The following is a 22,900-nucleotide window of genomic DNA, read 5'->3' as shown; positions in this document are numbered from 1 at the left end:
GTGTTGTTTGATTAAATGTCCTTGCTTTCCTTCACTCCAAATATCCAGTTAAATTGCCAAATCTTTCGGTTTCTGCTGCTGCAAATTTCTTGTGTCTTCTCTCTTATCTCTAGTCACAAAGTTAGGGTCGCAGCCCTCATCATCTGTCACCTGGCTCCTAATAGGAGAAAGCTCCTCACTGTTTTCTCTGCACTCTCTCTTCCCACTTCAGTCTATCTTCCACACTGCTGCCAGGAATTGTCCTTAACACATCTGACCACATCATTCCCTTACTCATTAAACTCTAGTGGCTCCTTATTGCCTAAGATAAAATATGTGCTTTGTTGAGCTTTTTAAATGCGATAGACTTCTTTTTTATCCCAGTCTTCTTATACTTTATTTTTCCCAATTTTTCCTGCTCACTTAAATTTTTTTCCCATAAAAGTATTTTATTATTTTCCAGTTACATGTAGAGACAGTTTTCAACATTTGTTTTTTTATAAGATTTCTAGTTTCAAATTTTTCTCCCTCCCTCCCCTTCCTTTGCCCCTCCCCAAGACAGCAAGCAATCTGATATAGCTTATATATGTACAATCACATTAAACCTATTTCTGCATTAGACATACTGTGAAAGAAGAATCAGATCAAAAAGGAAAAACCTCAAAAAAGAAAAACAAAAAATAGAAATAGTATGGTTCAATCTGCATCTAGATCCCATAGTTCTTTTTTTCTGGATTTGGAGAGCATTTTCCATCATGAGTCCTTTGGAACTATCTTGGACCATTGTATTGCTGAGAAGAGTCATGTCTATCACAGTTGATCAACACACAATGTTGATACTGTGTACAGTGTTGTCCTGGTTCTGCTCATCTCATTCAGCATCAGTTCCAAATGTGATAGACTTCTGCTTGATCTCGCTGTGTCAAGTGACTTTTGCTTGGCTTCTCTGTCTCAAGTCTCTTCCCTACTCCAATCCATCCTCCACTCAGCTATCAAATTGATCTTTTAAAAGCACAGAACTAAAGTTCTCTCTTTCTCTCTTCCCTTTTCCTATTTTAAAGTGGGACCCTGACTTTCTCTGCTGGTAAATGAATAACCAACTTGGTCTAGGCTCTTCCCCAGGGGATGACTCTCTTGTCCATGCTTTTCTTCATCAAAAGTTAGGGGTGGGGGCAGCTAGGTGGCACAGTGGATAGAGCACCGGCCCTGGAGTCAGGAGTACCTGAGTTCAAATCCGGCCTCAGACACTTAACACTTACTAGCTGTGTGACCCTGGGCAAGTCACTTAACCCCAATTGCCTCACTAAAAAAAAAAAAGTTAGGGGTGACTTACTCTCCAGGGGGAAGATTAATGGGGGAGGGATCCTGATTGGGTTGGTTTGTTTTCTAGCCAAGATTACTAGAGGCAGTTGATACCTATCCAGCATTCCTTAATTGCCAGAGAGGGGCATGACCACCCACCTCTGAAGGCCAACCAATCAAGATTGCCTTACCTTTGCCAGGGCAGGTCCAAATGATGTACTTTCAAGCCATTCAGAGGGTTTAAAAGACCCTGTTGATTTCACTCGTGGCCTCAGGTCATTGGGAGATGCCATTGACCCAGTTTTTTTGGTTGCTGCTAGCCCAACTAGTAAATTGATCATGCTCAGGTCCCTGGCTTTTGCTGAGGTGCCAGTGTGACCCATTTACTAACAGTATGTGTGTGGTTATTAATTAAATGCTATCTTTCTCTGGAGAAACTGTGCCTCGGTGTCACTTTTATTCACTGCAATGCCCCTCCCACACTCTAACCCAGGCAAACCCCGTCCTCACATGTGGCCTGTGTTCTCTGTGCCTTTCTCCTGGGCGATCTCTCCTCATCTCTGTCTCAATGGATGTTTACCTTCTTTCAAGGTTAACCTCCCACACCACCATCTGCAGCAGTCCTTTCCTGGTCCTTCCAGCTTCTAGTGCCCTTCTTCCCAAACAGCTTTGTATGTATTGATGTTTATTCTGTCCAGACTTACATGTAGGCCTGACTCCTCTCTCAGAACATAAGCTTCTTGAGGGGGATTTGTTTTCTTTGTTTTTGTATCCCCAGTGCTTAGCATGGTGTCCTGGGCCTAGTAAGTACTTAGTAAACAATTATGGATTCATTGTTTTGAGCTAATGTGTCCTCCAGATATCCAGTAAAAGTAAATGCATTAGTTAGAGCTCCCTGGCTTTGGTTTTGTGTTGGGGATGTCCCACCAAGGGCTACAAACCTGGGATCGATTTTGTGGAGGGCTCATACAAGGACAGGGTGCCCTGGGTGTTATATTCATGCCATGAAACATTGTCCTTAAATTATAGGTGGGAGTACTGAAACTGTACAGTCTACTTCTCTCCACTTTTGGCAGAAGAATTGGGTGATATTTCAGTTTAAAAATCTGTGGATTTTTGAGAAAGTTCTAAGTTATATTGATGTCAGCAAAGCAGCTGCTATTTGAATTTACTTTGCAAAACACTGAATTATTCATTTCCATAAATAAAACTTCCTTAGTAATTATTTAGCATTAATTTATTTTCCATTATTTCAATGAACCCTATTGACATTCTGTTTTAAAATTAAAAGTACTTCTTGTGGGATAGGAAAAAAATACAAGACAAAGCTGACTAAATTAATCTTTGATTTGGAAGGTACTGATATATATATATATATATATATTTTTACTTAACAGCTTTTGAAACCTATATATTTTTTTCTATTCTTCTTGAACAAAAACATTCCTAAATCAGGGGGATGAATTGTTAAACCTTTAAAAATCAGAAAGTTGTTGTGGAACCTTTATAAATTCTCGATACCTTATTTTGCAAAGTAGTAGTAGCTTTTTGATGACAGCCTTACATTTGAATTATATTTACTGCTTACCACAACGCCTGAATACAAAAATGTTATTGTAAATTCTCATAATGATCAAATTATTAAAGATATTTAGATATGTAAGAAAGTGCTCTGTAACAGGCCCTCAAGTGCTACGTAAATGCAAGTTACTATTGCCACCATTGGTATAGAATATGTGATGGTATCAATTTAAAAGAGAACTACATAAAGAATAATACTTACAGGTGCTTCTCACTCAATCATTCAACAAATACTTAATTGAATATCTCCCCTGGTAAAGGTACAGGTTATAGTAACATAACTTAGTTTCTGCCCTCCTTTTCAGATCATTACAGTTCATGAGGGTTCCTCCTTCCTTTGAACTCATTATAGTCATTGACTCTACTATTTATGGGGAATTATCCTCTTATAGCCTAAAACATCTTTCCCACTAGTTCAGCTCTTCCTCATCCCTTGCCCAGAATATCATTGCAGTAGTTTCATAATTGGTGTCACTGCTCAATTCTCTCCTTTCACCAATCTTCTTCCCCACCCCCCATCCCCGAACTGTACTTTTAGGAGGTGGCTAATAAATGATATTGAATTAAAAGTTAATCTGTCTAGAGATCCCTAGGGAATTAAATCCAAGGTTCCACAAAAAAAAGTCATAGGCAATCCAGATTATTTCTATTTATTCTTGGAGCAAATCCTAGCTTTTTATTAGATTGGGATTTTCATATACCTGTTTATTGTCTAAAAGCAGTTTTTCAGAGCTAAAATGTATTTTTATGACCTGGTTTATAATTTTAAACTTGCAAACCTCAACAGAAACAACTATTTTTTGAAATCAATTCTTCTAAGTTACCTTTTTTTTTCCCCAGGGAATAATCAAAGAGTCGGAAGGGATTTAAGAGGTGATCAATTCTATACCTGTCTAAGGATCCTTCTCTATAGTATAGCTAAAAGTGGGCATCTAGCATTTCCCTGAAGACTTAAGTTGGGGGAACTCCCCAATGCAGATCACTTGATCTTTTAGCTTTTTAAGAATTGGATTCTTTCACTCTTGGTTCCCCAAAGCCCTATCATTCCCATCTTTTAGATTTTACAGGGTATGAATTGAAAAAAAAAGAAAGGAAAGCAAAGCAAAGAAAAAGGTAAGGATGGGGGAGAGGAGAATGCTTCTCTTCTCCCCATCCCTAAAGAGGTCAGTATGGATTTCCCTCCTTTGGCCTTTTCTTGAGAGATACCTCAGTATTCCATTTTTTCTTGTAGGATTTATTAATGATATGCTCAGCAGAGATGGACTAATACTTCTAGGCACTGATTTTTAAAAGGTTTGCTGACCCATAAAGAAAAAGGTTATTTTGTTTTTTATCGGTTATTTTGGGGGAACAGGATAGGGAAATGGAGTTGAGGAGGAAATGAAAAGGGGTAGTAAAAAAAGGGTCTGTTTTTTAAACATTTTTGCAGGCTTCAAACATTTTCTTACCAAAAATAAGTGATCCCAAATAAAACCATATTCCTAACTACTTGAGCTGATAAATAGTGAGGTTTGTTTTAAGGAAGTAGAGTTTATTTTATGTCAATTTTCTATTTGCCCTATGTAAGATGTATTTAATTACTTCATTCCATCTCTCTGTTCAAATTAATCTGATTCTCCTATATATTGTTGCTCAAATTTGAATAATTCTTTAATCAGCTGTGTTATCCATGCTATGGTAGACTAGAATAGAAAAGCCACTCTTGGCATATTGAAGATGCAGTATTTTATTTGTTATTGTAATTTAAAAGTAAAATCAGAAATATTGATTTCTACTTGACTGGAGAGATGATTTAGTTTGAATATCAGCCTGATCTTAATCAGGTGAGAATTAATTGAGTTGGAGGTATTAGATATTCAGTGATGTTAACTGAACCATGATCAATCTAGAGAGAAGCTTTCTTTTGTACCATGTTAGAATTATCAAATAGCTCATGCACTACAATGTAAAACAATCTTTTCATGTTCATCGTCCTACCTTCTTGGCTCATTAAATGCACCACTAAATTTGTTCTGTGCACACTAAGTAATCTTCAAAGTAACAAGCTAATAAACCACAATTAAATACAAAATTAAAAGCATAATAACTTTGTCATAAAACATTATTGATGTCAGAATTTTGTAATTGTATATTATCTAGTGCCTGTTTAAAGAAATCAGATGATTTCAAACCTATGCTTTTCAAGATGACATGAGACTTTTTCTTTTAAACAAGCTGATAAATTTTCTCGTATTCAAACAAATCAAGATTAAAATGAGCATTACAAAATTAATATTTTATCCTTCTCACCAGAAACAAACATAGCATATAGTATTTTATTTGGTCTTTAAGATGTTATGGGCTTTTCATTTATTTTAAGAGTGTGATAGCAATATCATAAGTGTTGTGAAAATATAAATGGTGAGATAGCACCTCCATAGGACTCATTCTTAAGTAGCAAAATTGTAAAGTCTTTAAAGAAACTACAGCCAGACCTCGAAGGATCAGTTTGCCGTAGGTGACCGGGCTTATGGAATTTATTAAATGTCTTAACTAAATTTTTCATAATGCCTTTTATTTCTTTTCCATCCAAGAAAAGGAAGCATGTGAGCTAGTAGATGCTGCCATTATCAAGTTTCTTCCACCAACACAGTTGGTTTCAATGTGTTAAGTTACAGGGAAGCTAGAGATCCTCTGTTACAGTTTTGACAGTGTCAATTTATCAGGAATGACATTGTTTTTTACTCGGCATTGACACTATGGGAACAGTGGCATTTACTTTACTATGGTTTTTGTCCAAAAAATAAATCCAAATTTGTATCTGGTAATCATTTGGTATTTTCCTAATCATACACACAAGAAAATAGAACAAAACATTTAGAACCATTTTTGGTGACCCTTTTGGAAACACTTCCCTGAGGAAGTTGAGGGCTGGGGCAGGGAGGGTAAGAAGAGTCAGGAGCATGCACTTATTGAGTATTTTCAACAACAATTCTCGTATAGACTTTATGCCTACTTTTTCCAGTGAAAATAAAGTTCAAACCCAAGTCAACAAAGACATGACCAGCTCTGCAAATTAACTTCCACCAACAGTGTTCTTCAGCAATTATTTAATATGATATGCACAATCAAGGTCAATTTTGAATTGATGCATGTCAGAATTTTAAAAGGGTGTGATCTGCCACTGTCACCATCAAAGCTTAGGCATATGACACAGACAAATTCTGTCATATTATTTGCTGTGTTTGAATGTGAAGTGTGTAAACCTGAAGTTGGTCATTTGCATGGAAGTTAAAAGCACCAAATTATCTGTTGTTTTCTCAATGATTTTAATTCTGGTAAACACAATTTAATATGCTAGTTTCCTCCAAAAACCACATTCTTATTATAAATCTGTTGCTTGTAAACTTTATGTAACAATTCTCTCCCCACTTTTTATTTCAAACATTATAAAAAAATCTAAACAAATAATTTTCTTAGCTCAGATTTTATTGAAGAAATGTAAATATAACAATATATAAATCTTAAACATAAAAAGCATGCCATACACAGACGTCTTTGATAAAATTCTTTACAATTTTCACATTTATTACAAAAACAGCAAAAATAATATAAAGAAATTAGGGAAGTTTTTCAAGGCAACATTTCTCAAAATTTGGTGTCATTGATATTAATACTCATGTTTCTTTTTCAGGCTCTCAGAAAAATCTTTTTTTTTTTTAATTTAAAATCAAAAACAGCTATAGCAGAAAGGATTTCAGTCAAATCAGATGTTACTAACAGAAATAGAAAGTTGTATTCCTAAGTTTGATAGACCAGAGAAATAAGTAGTTCTTCACTTTCAGCCCAAATGGAGAATTTTTTGTTTCACACAGTGGTTGGTTTGTCCTTCCTGCCCCTGGTCAAGTGTCTGTTAACTCTTCTTGTTCAAGTGGAGTCAGATCAACTGCCTCACTAGGGCTGCTCATTTACTCATATGTAAATGTATCTGGGCCTTTAAAATAAAATATGAATTGCTTCTGGAGACCAGTACAAGTGATTAATAAGCAGGTATTTTTCTTTCTTCTGTTTCTTTGCAAGGCAAAATCTTTTTTTCTTACAAATGGAGACTATCAAAAAGGTGGTTTTGTAAACTTGTCTTCCTTAGCTCTTTTTCAAAATTTAGCCACTTAATATTTTCGGATTAGAATATGGATTTGAGAATCTCAAATTTTTTTCACTCAGGTTTTCAAAAACATCCATCAAATCTCTCTATTGGAATAAAGAATTCTAAAATGAATTAACTTAATCTTCGCTATTGTCACTAAGAAAAATGGCAATTTCTTCTTTTAATTATCAGTATCTTTCAAAACACTTTGCCACAAAAGAGCTAATGTGTTTTATAATAATACAGCATTCCCTATGCCCTGTCCCTTTAATGCATTGTTTTATAAAGTTGATTATTATTGTAACAGTTTAGAAAATTTTTGTACAAACAGGTCCTTTTACCTAGCAGTGGTATTGGTGGATCAAAGGGTATGCACAATTTGGTTGCCCTTTGAGCATAGTTCCAAATTGCTTCTCAAAATGGTTGAATCAGTTCACAACTCCACCAGTAGTGCATGTGTCTGGTGTTAGGTCTTCATAAAACTGATCAACTTTGGTCTCTTGGGCATCAATGATGGGAGCATAGACTTGTATGATTGTGATGTTGAATGGTTTGCTGTGGATTTGAACAGATCATTCAGTCATTTTTGAGATTCTACAACCCAGTACTGCATTTCTCACCGAGGACTTTCCATTTATTCTAAGATTTTTCCCCATAGTAGTATATGTAATAATCAACTGAATTTAATTCACTCATTCCCATCCATTTAAGTTCTCTGACACCCAAGATGCTGATGTTTACACTTTCCATCTCCTGTTTAACCACATCCAGCTTACCTTGGTTCATAGATCTCATATTCTAGGTTCCTTTACAGCATTGATCTTTTGCAATATTGACTTTCTTTTCATCACCAGACACATCTGCAGCTGAGCTTCCTTTTGGCTTTGGCCCAGCAGTTTCATTAATATTGGAGCTACTTGTAGTTTTCCTTCACTCTTTTGAAGTAGTGTGTTGGACATCGTTTGACCTGAGGGGTTTATCTTCTGGTATCATCTTTGATCATCTTAATACTGTGCATTGGGTTTTCTTGGCAAAGATACTGGATTCCCACTTCCTTCTCCAGTGGATAAACTTTTGTCTGAACTCTCCAGTATGACCTGCCCATCTTGGGTCTTGTTTACTGATTATATAACATTTGAACCTTTCTGTCCTATTAAAAAATAAAACAATCATTTCCGTTCAATGAGAAGGGCCCTATCATTCCCATCTTTTAGGTCTTGTAGCGTATGAATAAAAAAAAGAAAAGGAAAAAGTAAGGATGGGGGAGAGGAGAATGTTTCCTGTCTCCCTATCCCTAAAGAGATCAATATAGATTTCCTTCTCCTTTGTCCTTTTCTTGAGAGATGCTTCAGTATTACACAGTTTTTGTTGTAGGGTTTATTGATTGTATGCTCAGCAGAGATGGGCCAGCTTAAAGTTTCATTGAGCTATGCAAGTCCTTTTGGTAGAGAGGGGGAAATTATGATGGTTTGTCTTCAAGTATTTAAAGAACTTTATTTTTTTTAAAAAATATACTTATTTATTTAAATGAGTTTTTGTTTTATTATTTTCCAGTTACATATGATAATTTTCAACATTTGTTTTCATAGGATTTTTAGTTCCAAATTTTTCTCCCACCCTCCCTTCCCTCCCTCTTCCCCAAGACAGAAAGCAATCTGATATAGGTTATATATGTGCAATCACATTAAACATATTTCTGCATTAGTCACATTGTGAAAGAAGAGTCAGAGCACAAGGGGAAAAACCTCAAAAAAAGAAGGAAAACAATAGCCCAAAGGTAGAAACAGTATGGTTCAATCTGCATTCATAAACCACAGTTCTTTTTTTCTGGATGTTGAGAACATTTTCTATCATGAAGTTCTTTGAAATTGTTTTGGATCATTGCATTGCTAAAAAGAGCCAAGTCTATCACCATTGTTCATCACGCAATGTTGCTGTTACTGTGTACTGTGTACTCTCCTGGTTCTGCACCTCTCAGTCAGCATCAGTTCATGTAAGTCCTTCCAGGCTTCTCTGAACTCCTCCTGCTCATCATTACTTTTCACATTCATTTTTTTAAAACTTTGTATTCTAAATTTTCTTCCTCCCTCCTCATCTTTCCCTATGAAATCCAGCAATTCAATATAAGTCATACATGTGCAGTTATGCAAAACATCCCATTAGTCAGGTTGTGAAAGAAAATAGACAAAATATCTTTAGAAAGAGAAGCTAACAAATAAAATTATACTTCAGTCTGTATTCAGATACCATCAGTTCTCTGTTGATCATTTGCATTTTTCAAATATCCTTCTATCATCCTGCTCATCATGTTACTATTGCTAACTGTATTACCCTCTATCTTATTCCCTCCCCTTGATGTTTATTCTATTTTCTATCTTCCTTCACCCTATCCCTCCTTCAAAAGTGTTTTACTTTTTACTGCCCCCTCCCCCAATCTGCCCTTCCTTCCTTCACCTTTCCCCTTCCCCATCTCCTTCCCCTCCTACTTTCCCTCAGGGCACAATATATTGCTATACCCACTTGAGTGTGTATGTTCTTCTCTCTTTAAGCCAATTCTGATGAGAGTAAGGTTCATTTACTCCCTTCCTTCCTCATCTTCCTCTCCACTCCATAAGCTTTTTCTTGTTTCATTTATGTGAGTTACCTTCCCCCAGTCCACCTCTCCCTTTCCCTTTCTTCCAGTGCATTCCTCTTACCCCTTAACTTTATTTTGAAGATGTCATCATGGGTCAGCTAGGTGACACAGTGGACAAAGCACCGAGCCCATGTCCAGCCCAAGACATAAGGCACCCCACGCTGCCTGCCCCACAAAAAACAAGAATAAACAAAAAAAAATGCTTTACAGATATCATCCCTTCATATTCAATTCACACCTCTGCCCCCTGTCTAAGTATATTCCTTTCATCTGCCCTAATACTGAGAAAGATCTTATGAATTAGAAGTATTATCTTTCCATGTAGGAATGTAAACAGTTTAAACTTTCATGCTTTCTTTTTCCTGTTATGTTTCTCTAGGGTCTTGTATTTGAAAGTCTGATTTTCTATTCAGTTCAGGTCTTTTCATCTTGAATACCTGAAAGGTGATTTTTGGCTGTAGTCCCAGTTCCTTTGCCCTCTGGAATATCACATTCCATGCCCTCTAGTTCTTTAATATAGATGCTGCTAGATCTTGTGTTATCCTTACTATGGCTCCACAGTATTTGATTTTTTGTTTTGTTTTGTTTTTTGGTGTTTTTTTTTTTTTTTTGCAGGGCAATTGGGGTTAAGTGACTTGCCCAGGGTCACACAGCTAGTAAGTGTTAAGTGTCTGAGGCCGGATTTGAACTCAGGTCCTCCTGAATCCAGGGCTGGTGCTCTATTCACTGTGCCACCTAGCTGCCCCAGCTCCACAGTATTTGAATTCTTTTTTTTTTTTTTTTTTAGCTGCTTGCAGTATTTTCTCCTTGACCTGGGATCTCTGGAATTTGGCTATAGTATTCCTGGAAGTTTTCCTTTGGAGATCTCTTTCAGGAGGTGATGGGTAGATTCTTTCAATTTCCATTTTACCTTCTCCTTATAGAATATCAGGGCAATTTTCCCTCATAATTTCTTGGAAGATAATGTCTAAACTCTTATTTTGTTCACGGTTTTCAGGGAGTCCATTGATTTTCAAATTATCTCTCTTGGATTTATTTTCCAGGTCAGCTGTTTTTCGAAGGAGATATTTCATATTGCCCTCTTTTTTTTATTCAATTGGATTTGCTTTACTGTGTCTTGGTTTCTCATAAAGTCACTGGCTTCCATTTGTTCAATCCTAATTCTTAGGCAATTATTTTCTTCTGAGAACTTTTGTATCTCCTTTTCCATTTGGCTTTTCAAGCTGTTGAATTTTTTCTCATAACTTTCCTGCATTCCTCTCATTTCTCTTTCCATTTTTTCTTCCATCTCTCTAAATCTTCCTTCTATCTCTCCTCCTTTCTCTGCAAAGTCCCTTTTGAGCTCTTCCATGGCCTGGGACCAATTCATATTTTTCTTGGAAGGTTTGGATGTTGGAGCTTTGACTTTGTTATTCTCTTCTTCTGAGGGTGTATTTTGGTGTACTTTGCCACCCCCCCCCCCCAAAAGCTTCTGTTGTCCGTTGCTTTCTTTGCCTACTCATCTCAACCTGGAAGCAGATGTCTGATTGAAATCTAATTCTCTGTGGTCGAAAGTTTGGCGTGCCTGTGCTCTTGCCCACTGGGCCACCACCACTCGATTCAGCCCTGGTTCAGAACCAGGGCACTTCACCCCAGCTCCAGCAGAGACTGCAGCCACTTCCCACCAGCCAATCTCTGAACCCCTTCACTGGTCTGCAAGCCAAGCCTCAGAAGAAGCCGCTGGCGCTTAAGGCTCCAAGGTGCTGAAGGTTGCAGTCTCTTCCTGGCTGGGTACAGACCACCCTATAAACTCCTCTCTCAGCGGATCAGCAGGTGATCCCAGTTGCAGTTTTTCACTGGAAAAATAGACTTCTCTGGGGTTGGGGGGGGGGTTTATGGCATTATTTGGGAGTGAGTGGACGGGTTTATTGGGAGCTTGCAGGAGTCACAGCCTCTCCTCCACCTTGAAGAACTTTCAAATGGAAAGTCTATGATCATTTCGACACCAGAGAAGAGCACTTGAAGTAGCACTAGAAAGGATGATTTTTTTGTCTTCATGTAAAGAAAAATTTTCTAACAACCAGCTATTCAGAACCATCCTGAATGGGCTGCCCTGGGAAGTGATGGTGGAACAGGGTGAAATAAGTCTTAGAATGCCATTTGGGACCAGGTTCAATCAAGATGCATTTCTTAAGTTTACTATGTGCCAAGGTCTGGTGATAAAAAGTTACAAAAAAAGGAGTCGTTTTTATTAAGACTCTCAAATACCAAGATCAGGAGTTTAAAATTTAGTGTGTAAGCAGTGGGGAACTACTCACTGAAAGCTTTTGAGTGGAGAAAGGCATGTGATTAGAGTTGTTCTTAGAAAGCTTACCCAGGCGGCCTTTGAAGGATGGATTGAGGAAGAAATAGAACAAATTGTTATCCTTGTCCCCTGACAGTTGGCATTACAGAGGAATTAAGCTGCACTGTGTAAATAACTAGTACTAATAGTCCATAGTGATGCTAATTTCCATTGGAGAGGAGTTTCAGTAACTGAGGGTTATAATTAAAGTTACAATCGAAAATAGCATATTAATAAGGGAAATTTCACAACCAAATTTGATTTGTTCTTTCTATTGTTCATGTTATGCATCCTGGATCAGTCATGCATTCCTAACCCTAAGAATACTTAGTAAAGTGATCCCAGTGTTATTTTTACCTCACTCCCAAAGAGATTTTCAGAGATAGGGTCAGATGCCCTTTTGGGTATTCCTCGAAGCCTGTCTTCTATCTTAGAACTTGCCTTATTCTTTCATCTTTGTCAGGATTAGCACATTAGAGAAAACTAGCTGGAAGCTATGTGGTCACATGGTAATGATGCGTCCTATTTACATGACCATTTATATACCACATTGAACCTTGAGAAGTCAGAAATCTGTTGCTCCTGGCTTTATTTCACTAGGACATCATGCCTTTAACCAATCAAAACTAATAAAGCTAACAAGTGAGAGTGACCTCCTGTTGGCTTCAGCTGTTTTTTATTTCACAGCTTCCAGAAGGGAAGATTATTACAAAAAACAACACAGCACCCAGGCATTTGTCTACTGGGACTTGAATTCAGAGTGTTTGCTATACATGTCTTCAAATAAAAGCCACTTTTAAATAATAACACAGAGTTTAAATTGAATATAAAAAGTGGGCATATTAAAAACCAACCCTTTCCCTCCCCCTCTCCTAATGCTACCAACTGCATTTTATTTTTAAACATATAACCCCTTATAATTCAGGAACTGGATCACACCACTTTTTATGCATATCAGGAAAGAATAAGTCATTTTATTAAAACTTAGTTCTTTTATTTAAAAAAAGAATGGTCAAAGTCTTTAGCCATAATAGTTATTCCAAGAAGAATCTATTGCATTTTCTAAGTTCAGGGAAATGTTGTTATTCATTTTCTTATTAAAAATTAATCATCAGGACCTCCCGAAAGTTGTTAATCTTGATAAAAACAAAGCCTTGTGGCTACTAGGGTCGTGTGTAGATTTCAAAACCTAGAACTGTCTTGATAAGATAACAAATCTAAAAGGGTCAGCACAGTTAATGACTGACACAGTATAAGATTTCATTTGATGTCATTGCATTTAAAAACTAGCATTGGATGCCTCCTTTCTAAATGGGTCACAGTGATTGTGTTTGCAAAATAGTATAAGATGTTTATGACTAAATGCACAGGAAGAGGGGAGGAAAAGGAGACCAGCTCAGAAGGGTTCCATGGAGAGATGAGGCTTGACAAAAAATATCTAAGTAGACTCTTTTCTGTCAAAAAGCATTACTATTCAAGCCACCTGATTGCAACGAATGATTCTTTGCTTAGCCAAAGATAATGCTTTATTTTAGTTATTTTGTCATTTGAATAGGATAAATGGTATTATATGGAACCCATTTGGGAGGACTGGATTCATGCCACAGCCAGGGTTGTCCTTTCCTTCTTTTTCTTTATTTGTCCCCTGGCTTTAGGCCACCCGGAGCCCAGTGAGTATGATTGGATGCAGTGGGAGTCACTAACTCTTACTTTGTATGAGGTGGTAAGCCTTCAGACCTGCTACCATATGTCTCCCCGGGACCTCCAGGTCATCCCATGTGCCTTCCCTCTACCTCAACCACCCCCACCTCAGCATTACTGATGTGTCCTCAGGACTTTGGGGTATGGCCATCTGCTCTACAGTTGTGCCCTTAAGACTTTCACAGGGTGCCTAGGTGTCACTACTACTACCACCACTACCACTACTACTACTACCACCACCACCTCCACCACTGCCACTACCACTACCAGATTGTGGGAGGCAGCTAGATGGCTCATTGGATACAGTGCTGGGCCTGTAGTCAGAAAGACCTGAATTCAAATCCAGTCTCTGACATCACTAGCTGTGTAGTCTTAGACAAGTCACTTAACCTCTGTTTGCTTGGGGAATCAGGAAGACCTGGGTTCAAATAGGGCCTCAGACACTTACTAGCAGTGTGCTCCTGGCCAAGTAATTTATCTGTTTGCCTTACTCCACTGGAGAAGGAAATGGCAAACCACTCCAGTGTCCTTGCCAAGAAAACCCCATGGAAAGTATTGGTGTGCTATGGACCACCAGGTCATGAAGAGTTGGACACAACTGAACCACACTTTTGTTTCACCTTTTGCCTTAGTTTAAATAACCTAATTTCACAGAAGATTATTGTGTCTCCTACTGTTTTTTTCCTTCAAGCTCAGAAGACATTGGTAGCAGATCTGGGTTTATTACAGTGTTTTGCAAAAAAGTTGGTACCATGAGAGGTCAGGTGACTTATGGTGCATAATCTCATTCTTGAGATTTAAGAAAAGTCACCTGGCGTTCTCTGTGTTGGATGGTTCTAAGTGCATGAAGACCAGTGATTAGACAAATTCTGAGTATTTATTGGCTTTTCCATTTATTCAGTATTGGCTGCCCTCTAGAAATGCACTTGCGTGGTAGCAGCAGTGCAGAGCCTTCAGTATTTGTTTTTGGTCCTGACCTGTGATTTCCTTGGTGAATGTAGGAAGCTTCCTCTGTCGAGGCAGGTCAGATTGCTCTTAATCCGCAGGCTCTGAGAGACTTGTCTTTAGTGGTAATTATCATTTCAGTTATTTGCATGTAGAATAATATGTTCTGGCTTTTTGACATGGCAACATTATTTGGCCCTGTGAGTAATGAAAGGCTGGAGAATTTTAAATTGGATTTGTTGCCGAATAGTATTTGAGAAATTAGTTGGCAGTATTAGCAACATCACTCTAGATATATGAAAGTGTGCTAATGTGCTATGTGGTATGAAGGAAAGATCCTAATTAAAACCTTGTTGCTAAACAAGTGACAAAGACCTTACAAACAGCTTGAGGCTTCAGGCCAGTCACATTTATTCCTGAAGAGCAGATTTGGTCAAGTGAGAAAATATAGAGAATATGCCTTTATCCGATTTGTTCAGGACACAAAACAGTACTTCTGCTGGTCTTTAGTTTTCTACTGATAAAATGGTACAGGAAAAGACAATTTAGAAATGAGGCAGCCTGTTGTAATTTCTCAGTTTAACAAGATTTAGATTTGAGGAGGAATTGGCTTTCAGTATTAAACAGCATTTGCCATTTTACTGGATACTTTACAGGAGATAAAAGGAAATTTCCTATACATACTTATCCGCATTTAAGAGCAAATCTTCTTTTTGCTAGAACCCATAAAATCAAATGATCTTTTGTTAGTTCTGCTGGACCAATATTTGATTGGTTATCAAGGTGCAACAGGCCTCTTTCTGAAAACCTATGATCAGCACAGATACAATTGATGTCGTCCTGCTTCTGCTCTACTTGTTTGTACTCCCGTCATCACTATCCCTTCTCCACATTCCTGCTTCACCTCTGTGGGCATTGATTTCTTCCCTTGAGGTTCAGTTCAAGCGCTTCCCTCAGGCCTTCCCTCCTTTATTGCCACAGCTGAAAGAGAGCTCACTCTTCTGAAATGTCTTGGAGCCCTTTGGATCTTTCCTTGGTTTTCTCACTGCTTACTTCATGTTAAACTTACTTGGGTACAAGTTTTTCTCCTGCCTACACAGATAGAAATATGTGTGTATGTGTATGTATATATGTATGTATATAGATAAATAGATATATATGTGTATGAATACACACACAATCTCTCTCTCCCTCCCTCTCTCTCTCTCTCTTTCTCTTCCTCCCTCCCTCTCTCTCTCTCTCTCTTTCCCCCCTCTCTTTCCCCCCCCCTCTCTCTCTCTCACCCTCTCCCTCTCCCTCTCTCTCCCTCTCTCACCCTCTCTCTCTCCCTCTCTCTCTCTCACCCTCTCCCTCTCCCTCTCTCTCCCTCTCTCTCCCTCTCTCCCTCTCCCTCTCTCTCCCTCTCTCACCCTCTCTCTCTCCCTCTCTCTCTCTCTCCCCCTCTCTCTCTCTCTCTCTCTCTCTCTCTCTCTCTCTCTCTCTCTCTCTCTCTCTCTCTCTCTCTCTCGCCCCTCTCCCTCTCTCTCTCTCTCTAAGGCCCTCTCTCTCGAGTTAAACTGCCAAGCATTCAAACTCTACTTCAGTTCTGATGGGCTGGCCACGTTGTCTGAATGCCAAGCATATATTTGCCTAAAAGACTATTTTACAGAGAACTCACACAAGGAAAGCACTCCTGTACAGCTCAGAAGAAGTGACACAAAGACTCTCTCCAGGTCTCTCTGAAGAACTTTGGAATCTACTGCGGCATAGATAGCATTGCCCAGCATGCCATGCCCTCACCAAAGAAGGCACTATGCTCTAAGAGGAAAGCAGCATTGCAGTAGCTCAAAAGAAATGTGAGATACACCAATTTAGAGACATCTGTCTCCACTCTAAATGTGCCTATGAATCATTTTTACCTAACCTGTGGTAGAGCCTCTGAGCTTGGAGTGATCTGATCAGCCACAGTCAGACACCCTGTACCTTGACCCTGACATAGTGATGTCATTTTGGTCTTCTTAGAGAACCAAGGACAAGAACCAAAGCAAATCCAGCCATCTAATCTACTAGATTATTAGGGCCTTTAGAGTATGAACTGTTACTAGCTTATATAACCCCCACAGCACCTCATCAATATGTTGTCTTGAGCGCTCTGAAGTTGTTGAATAGAATATTATTAAAATTAAGGTAAAGTTATATTTATGAAGAAAATGCATTCTTTGCTTACTGCGATAACATTTTCTCCATTTTTCATTTCAGACTTCACCAAATGCTGCAAAGACTCTGGCTTTCTTATGGTGGTAAAATGTAGGAAAGAAAATTCAGCATTAAAAGAATGCCTAATTGGGCAGTAAGTAGTTGAATCAGTTTGTTGTCTTTGTTTCTTTATGTATGTCAAATAGGTTTGGCCCTAATGTACTTAGAGTGTCCTGGAAGGAGTCAGGAGATCATTATTCATGGGGCCAAGTCCTTTCTCAAATAAATCAACCAATCAGCAAGCATTTATTAAGTGCCAAATATGTGCCAAGAATGGTACAAGGTGCTGGAGTTAAAAAGACAGAAAGGAAACAGTTGCTGCCCTCCAGGCATGCACATTCCTGTGGGGGAGGGAAATGTGTACCAAGGCAACTGAATACAAAATAGTTTCAGAGAAAATGGAAAATAACTCCCCAGGAGTCTGGAGAAAGCACTAGCAAATAGAGGAAGTGACCCCTGAGCAAGCAGAGCTGTCAAGGAAATTCAGGATTCTGAGGTAGAAAGATACAAGGGTATAAGGTAGACAGAGGAAGTGTAGCCTAGGAATGGAGGACAGCCCATGAAAAGGCATGGAGGTGGGGCTGAAATATCATCTAGGGAAAATGGCAAGGAAGCCAATTCTTCTGTACCGTGTAGTATGTGAAGGGGAATAATGTCTGGTCAGAAAGGTAGGCCAGAGATAGATTGTGAAGGGCTAGACACAGGTTTGCATATTCTCCTAAAGGAAATAGGGAGGCACTGGAGGTTTATGAGTTTTATGACATGGTCAGCTCTGTGGTTTAGGAACATCAGCTTGGCAGATCTGTGAAGGATGGTAGGGCAGTCACTTCAGAGGCTTTTGGACAAGTCAAGGTCAGAAATGATGAGAAAACCAGGGTGGTGGTGATGTGAATGGGGAATAGGAAATTGATGTTTGAGAGATGGTGTAGATGGAGGTAGAATCAATAAGACAGAAGAATCAAGGAGGACCTACCTGGCCGATGAGAAGGATGAAATTCCCTGGACAAAAATAGAGAAGTCAGAAAGAGGGGAGGTTTTGAGGGGAAATAGAATTATTTTTATTTAGACTATGTTAAGTTTGAGGTGATGCAAATGCCCAGTCATCATCTGATGATTTTAGACTAGAGCTCACTAGAAAGACTAAGGGTGAATATTTAGATCTGAAGTTCATCATTGTACAGATGATACTTGAACCTTTGGGGGCTGACAGAATCAGTGAGAGAGCATAGGAAAAAGGAGGGACATGCATAGTTAGGGGTGGGGCATGCCACAGAGGGTGGGTGGCACCTGAGTGGTGCTCTTAAGAGGAATGAAATATATGAAATAGAGAAGAGGGAAGGGCTAGCTTGACTGGAACAGAGTGCCTGAAGGACTTACTCAGGATCACACAAGTCAGTATGGGGCAGAGGTGGTACTAGTCCTCAGTTCTTACTGTTTACAAGAACTGTTCACACTGTTCACACTGCCTCTGTCCTCCAAGATTTTAGGGATATTAATGTGGTAGCTGAGTAGAAGATGGGATTGGACTGGAAGAGTAGGTGTGAGACAATGATTATGTATTTTAACTGGATATGTTACACTTGAGGTGCTTTTGGGACATCTAGGTAGAGAGGTGTCCAATAGAATGTTGGTAATGCAGACCTAGAGTTCAGGAGAGACATTAGGGCTGGGAATGATAATTAAATTCATGAGAACTGATGCACTCACCAAGGGAAAGAGTGCAGAAAGAACAGAAGAGACCATAGGGAGGAACCCTTCAGGATATCTAGATTCAGTGGGTTGGATCCAGTATAGGGGAGCAAGATTTGCTAATTAGATCTGTAAGAGGAGAAGAAAGAGAGAGCATTAGCCTGTAACCTGAAGGAAGATAAGGTGATCAAGCTGCCGAAGTTATGTAGGATGAAGACTGAGGCCACTTTATTTAACAGTTAAGGGATCATTAGAGGACTCACTGTTTGACAAAAACTGAAATTAGTCTGGTAGAAAAAGGTGAAGACCAACATCCCACACCACACAGCAGATACGCTACAAAGGGATACATGACTTAGATATAAAAAGTAGCATCATCAAGAAAGTGGAAGAGTTTTCACACAAATCAAATCAGATTTAAATAATTAGAAAGATATCAATTGCTCATGGATAGGCCGAGCTAATATAAAAAATGACAATTCCACCTAAATTAATTTACCTATTCAGTGTCACACCAATCAGACTACCTAAAAATTATTTTATACAGCTAGAAAAAATAATAACAAAATCCATCTGGAAAAACAAAAGGTCAAGAATATCAAGGGAAGGTGGGTTAGCTGTACCAAACCTGGAGCTCTACTATAAAGCGGCAGTCATCAAAACTATGTGGTACTGGCTGAGAAATAGAGTGGAGGACCAATGGAATAGGCACAGGAGACACAGCAGTAAATTACTTTAGTAATGTACTGTTTGATAAACCCAGAGACTCCAGCTTCTGGGATAGGAACTCAGTATTTGACAAAAACTGCTGGGCAGAAGTTAGGCATAGACCAACATCTTACACCTTATTATACTAAAATAAGGTCAAAATGGGTACATGATTTAGACATAAAAGGTGATACACCAGGTAAATTAGGAGAGGAAGGAATAGTTTACCTTTCAGATCTTTGGAAAGGAGAACAGTTTATGACCAAACAAGAAATAGAGAATATTATGAAATGCAAAATGGATGATTTTGATTACATTACATTAAAAAAATTTTGTACAAACAGAAGCAATCCATCCAAAATTAGAAGGGAGGCAGAAAGCTGGGAAACAATTTTTATAGCCAGTACTTCTGATAAAGGCCTCATTTCTAAAATATATCGAGAACTAAATCAAATTTATAAGAAACCAAGTCATTCCCCAATTGAGAAATGGTCAAAGGATATCAACAGGCAGTTTTCTGATGAAGAAATCAAAGCTATCTATTGCCATATGAAAAAATGCTCTAAATCACTATTGATTAGAGAAATGCAAATTAAAACAACTCTGAGGTACCACCTGACACCTATCAGATTGGCTAATATGACAAAAAAGGAAAATAATAAATATTGGAGCTGTGGAAAAATTGGAACACTAATGCATTGTTGGTGGAGCTGTGAACTGATCCAACCATTCTGGAGAGCAATTTGGAATTATGCCCAAAGAGCTATAAAGCTGTGCATACCCTTTGACCCAGTAATACCACTACTGGGTCTTTTTCCCAAAGAGATCATAACAAGGGAAAAGGACCTACATATACAAAAATATTTATAGCTGCTCTTTACGTGGTGGCAAGGAATTGGAAATTGAGGGGGTGCCCATCAATTGGGGAATGGCTGAACAAGTTGTGGTATATGAATACAATGGAATACTATTGTGCTGTAAGAAACGATGAGCAGGCAGATTGCAGAGAAACCTGGAAGGACTTGCATGAACTGATAATGAGGGAGATGAGCAAAACCAGGAAAACATTGTACACAGTATCATCAACATTATGTGTGATAGACTTGATTCTTCTCAGCAATACAACGGTACAAGAAAGTTCCAAAGGACTCATGATGGAAAATGCTCTCCAAATCCAGGAAAGAAAAAAAAACCAAAAACCTGTGCAGTATGGATGCAGATTAAACCATACTATTTTTTTTTGTTTTGGTGCTGTTTCTTTTTTGAGGTTTTTCCTTTTTGCTTTTATTGTTCTCTTATAACATGACTAATGCAGAAATATGTTTAATGTTATTGTACATATATAACCGATATCAGATTACTTGCTGTCTTGGGGAGGGGGGGATGGAGGTGAGGGAGGGAGAAAAATTTGAAACTAGAAATCTTATAAAAACAAGTGTTGAAAACTATCTCTACATGTAACTGGAAAATAATAAAATACTTTTATAATTTAAAAAAAAAAGAAATTTGGAAGAGTGAGTAAGAAATTCCTTCTGGATCTAGAGATAGTGAAAGAAGCACGGCCAAACAAGGGATAGAGGGGGAACGTAGAAGACAGATTGGACAATTTTGATTACATTGAAGTCCTGAGTTCCAGATTCTCTCCCCCAAGCAATCTGCGATGCAAAACATTTCCATATCAATCATTTTATATAAGGAGCCTGGAATAAAAGAAAAAAAATGAAAGAAAATGAAAAACAGCATGCTTCACTCTGTGTTCAGTCACTATCAGTTCTTTCTCTGGAGGTGCACAGTATGCTTCATTGTGAGTCCTTTGGGATTGTCTTGGATCACTGTATTGCTGAGAATTGTTAAGTCATTCACAGTTCTTCATCAAACAATATTGCTGTCACTGTGTACAACATTCTGCTGGTTCTGATCACTTCACTGTGCATCCGATAAAGGTCTTCTGTGCTTATTTGTAGGGAATAGGTCCAAATTTATAAGAATAAGAACCTAGTAGATAAATGGCCAAAGCATGTGAATATGGTTTTCTAGGGAAGAAATCCAAGTAATCAATAAACACGTGGAAATGGTCGAGATCACTAATTAGAGAAATGAAAGATTCCATTTAATACCCATAAGATTGGCCATGGCACCACGGCAAATGCTAGAGGTGCTATAGGAAAACAGACATATGAATATACTGTTGGTAGAGCTCAGTATTGATACAGCTGTTCTGGAAGGCAGTTTGGAACTACAGTGAAAACCATCGCCAAACTGCATACTCTTTGACTCAGCATCACTCTATTACTGTGCTTTCCTACAACCTAAAGAATAAAAAATCTTTTAGCAGACCTTTTTGTAGTAGGTAAGAACAGAAACCAAGGGAATGGCTGCCTATGGAGGACTAGCTAAACAAATTGTGGGATATGAATGTAATGTAGTATTTTTGCACTGTAGGTGGGTTTCAAAGGAACCTGGGAATACCCGTATGAACCTGATGCAGAGTAAAATGAGCAGAAACAGGAGAACAGTTTATAAAATAACACTAACATGGAGTGGGTGGGAGGGCGAAGGGAGATGGGGTAGCAAAAAAAAGAAAAGAGAGGGTCATTATCTTCTTTGAACTTCATATATAATTAAGAAGGAAAAATGCAGTTTCATGTAGTCTTTCTTTTTCTGTTCTTCTGAAAATAGCTGTTTTATTTGAGATAAACCACCAGGTGATCATGGTGATGAGGATTTACTGTGTTCCATTTGTAAGGTTTTCATACTAATTTCTTTTCCTTCTTATAGCTATAAAAACCCAGACTTTTATGAAGAATGCAAAATGGAATATTTGAAGGAAAGAGAAGAATTCAGAAAAACTGGAGTTCGTTCTAAGAACAGGTTGCAGAAGCTTCCTACCAGCATTTAGCAAAATAATTATGAATAATGTTCACCCTAATTCTAATGGCAAGAATGTGAGGCAATAAGTCACTATCTTTGGTTTGCCCCTAAATATCATGGAAATGTTTTTGTTAGTTGAAATAAATATCTTTTATTAAATTTCTATATCCTTTACAATTCTAATTTATTGGTTCGAATATGAGTGAATGGTGGAAGGAATGTTTTTATGAATAAGATGGATGTATTGTATTTTCTTCCAGACTGTGGACCTGCTGATTTTTACCATCTACTTGTCCAGGGTTTCACACTGCTTCACTTTCCCTCTCTTGTATTAAGCCTTTTATTCTTGCATCGTTTCATAAAAGAATGGATGTATTTGTTTCATTCCACAACTTGATAATAAAATTTGGGGGCTTCTCCCCTTTGTATACACTTCACCCCAATGCCTGTTACAGTGTGTTGAGCACACAGTAGGTTTCCTAAATATTTAATCAATGTGAGTACCATTTCACTGAGGGGAGTGACAGGAATAAAAGCCCAGCCTCAGCCACTTTTTTTCAGTTGGTAGCTCAGGGAGTAGGTACAAATGCTATGAAGTTCAGCTACAATCTCTAACAGGGGTGTTGTCCTTATTCATTGGTCTCAGGTTCTGTTCAAGGTGTGTTTGTATCCAAGCATCCTTTGTTTTCATCAAATAAGCATCCATTTGGTTGGCCAGGTGCTCCTTGGTTAGAGTGACAAGTGAAAAAAATTTTACACAAGGAAATAATGAACAGAAAGAAGGGGAAGATGCTAATTGTATGCA

General features: G+C 38.2%; 1 protein-coding gene across 2 annotated transcripts in view; it reads left to right on the top strand.

The window, feature by feature from the left end:
• The window catches only part of CMC1 (C-X9-C motif containing 1), an 84,128-nt gene extending 61,868 nt beyond the window's left edge, over positions 1-22,260 (top strand). For both annotated transcript variants that reach the window (XM_043969313.1, XM_043969314.1), the window contains exons 3-4: positions 16,831-16,921; positions 22,003-22,260. In XM_043969313.1, the coding sequence (XP_043825248.1) occupies positions 16,831-16,921; positions 22,003-22,123 (212 nt within the window). In that variant the 3' untranslated portion in view covers positions 22,124-22,260. The remainder of the gene's footprint in view (positions 1-16,830; positions 16,922-22,002) is intronic.
• The last annotated feature ends 640 nt before the right edge of the window (positions 22,261-22,900 follow it).

Source organism: Dromiciops gliroides, chromosome 5, assembly GCF_019393635.1.
Source record: "Dromiciops gliroides isolate mDroGli1 chromosome 5, mDroGli1.pri, whole genome shotgun sequence".
NCBI classification, from domain to species: domain Eukaryota; kingdom Metazoa; phylum Chordata; class Mammalia; order Microbiotheria; family Microbiotheriidae; genus Dromiciops; species Dromiciops gliroides.
Note: the sequence above shows the minus strand (reverse complement) of the source record. Positions and strands in the feature narration are given on the sequence as shown.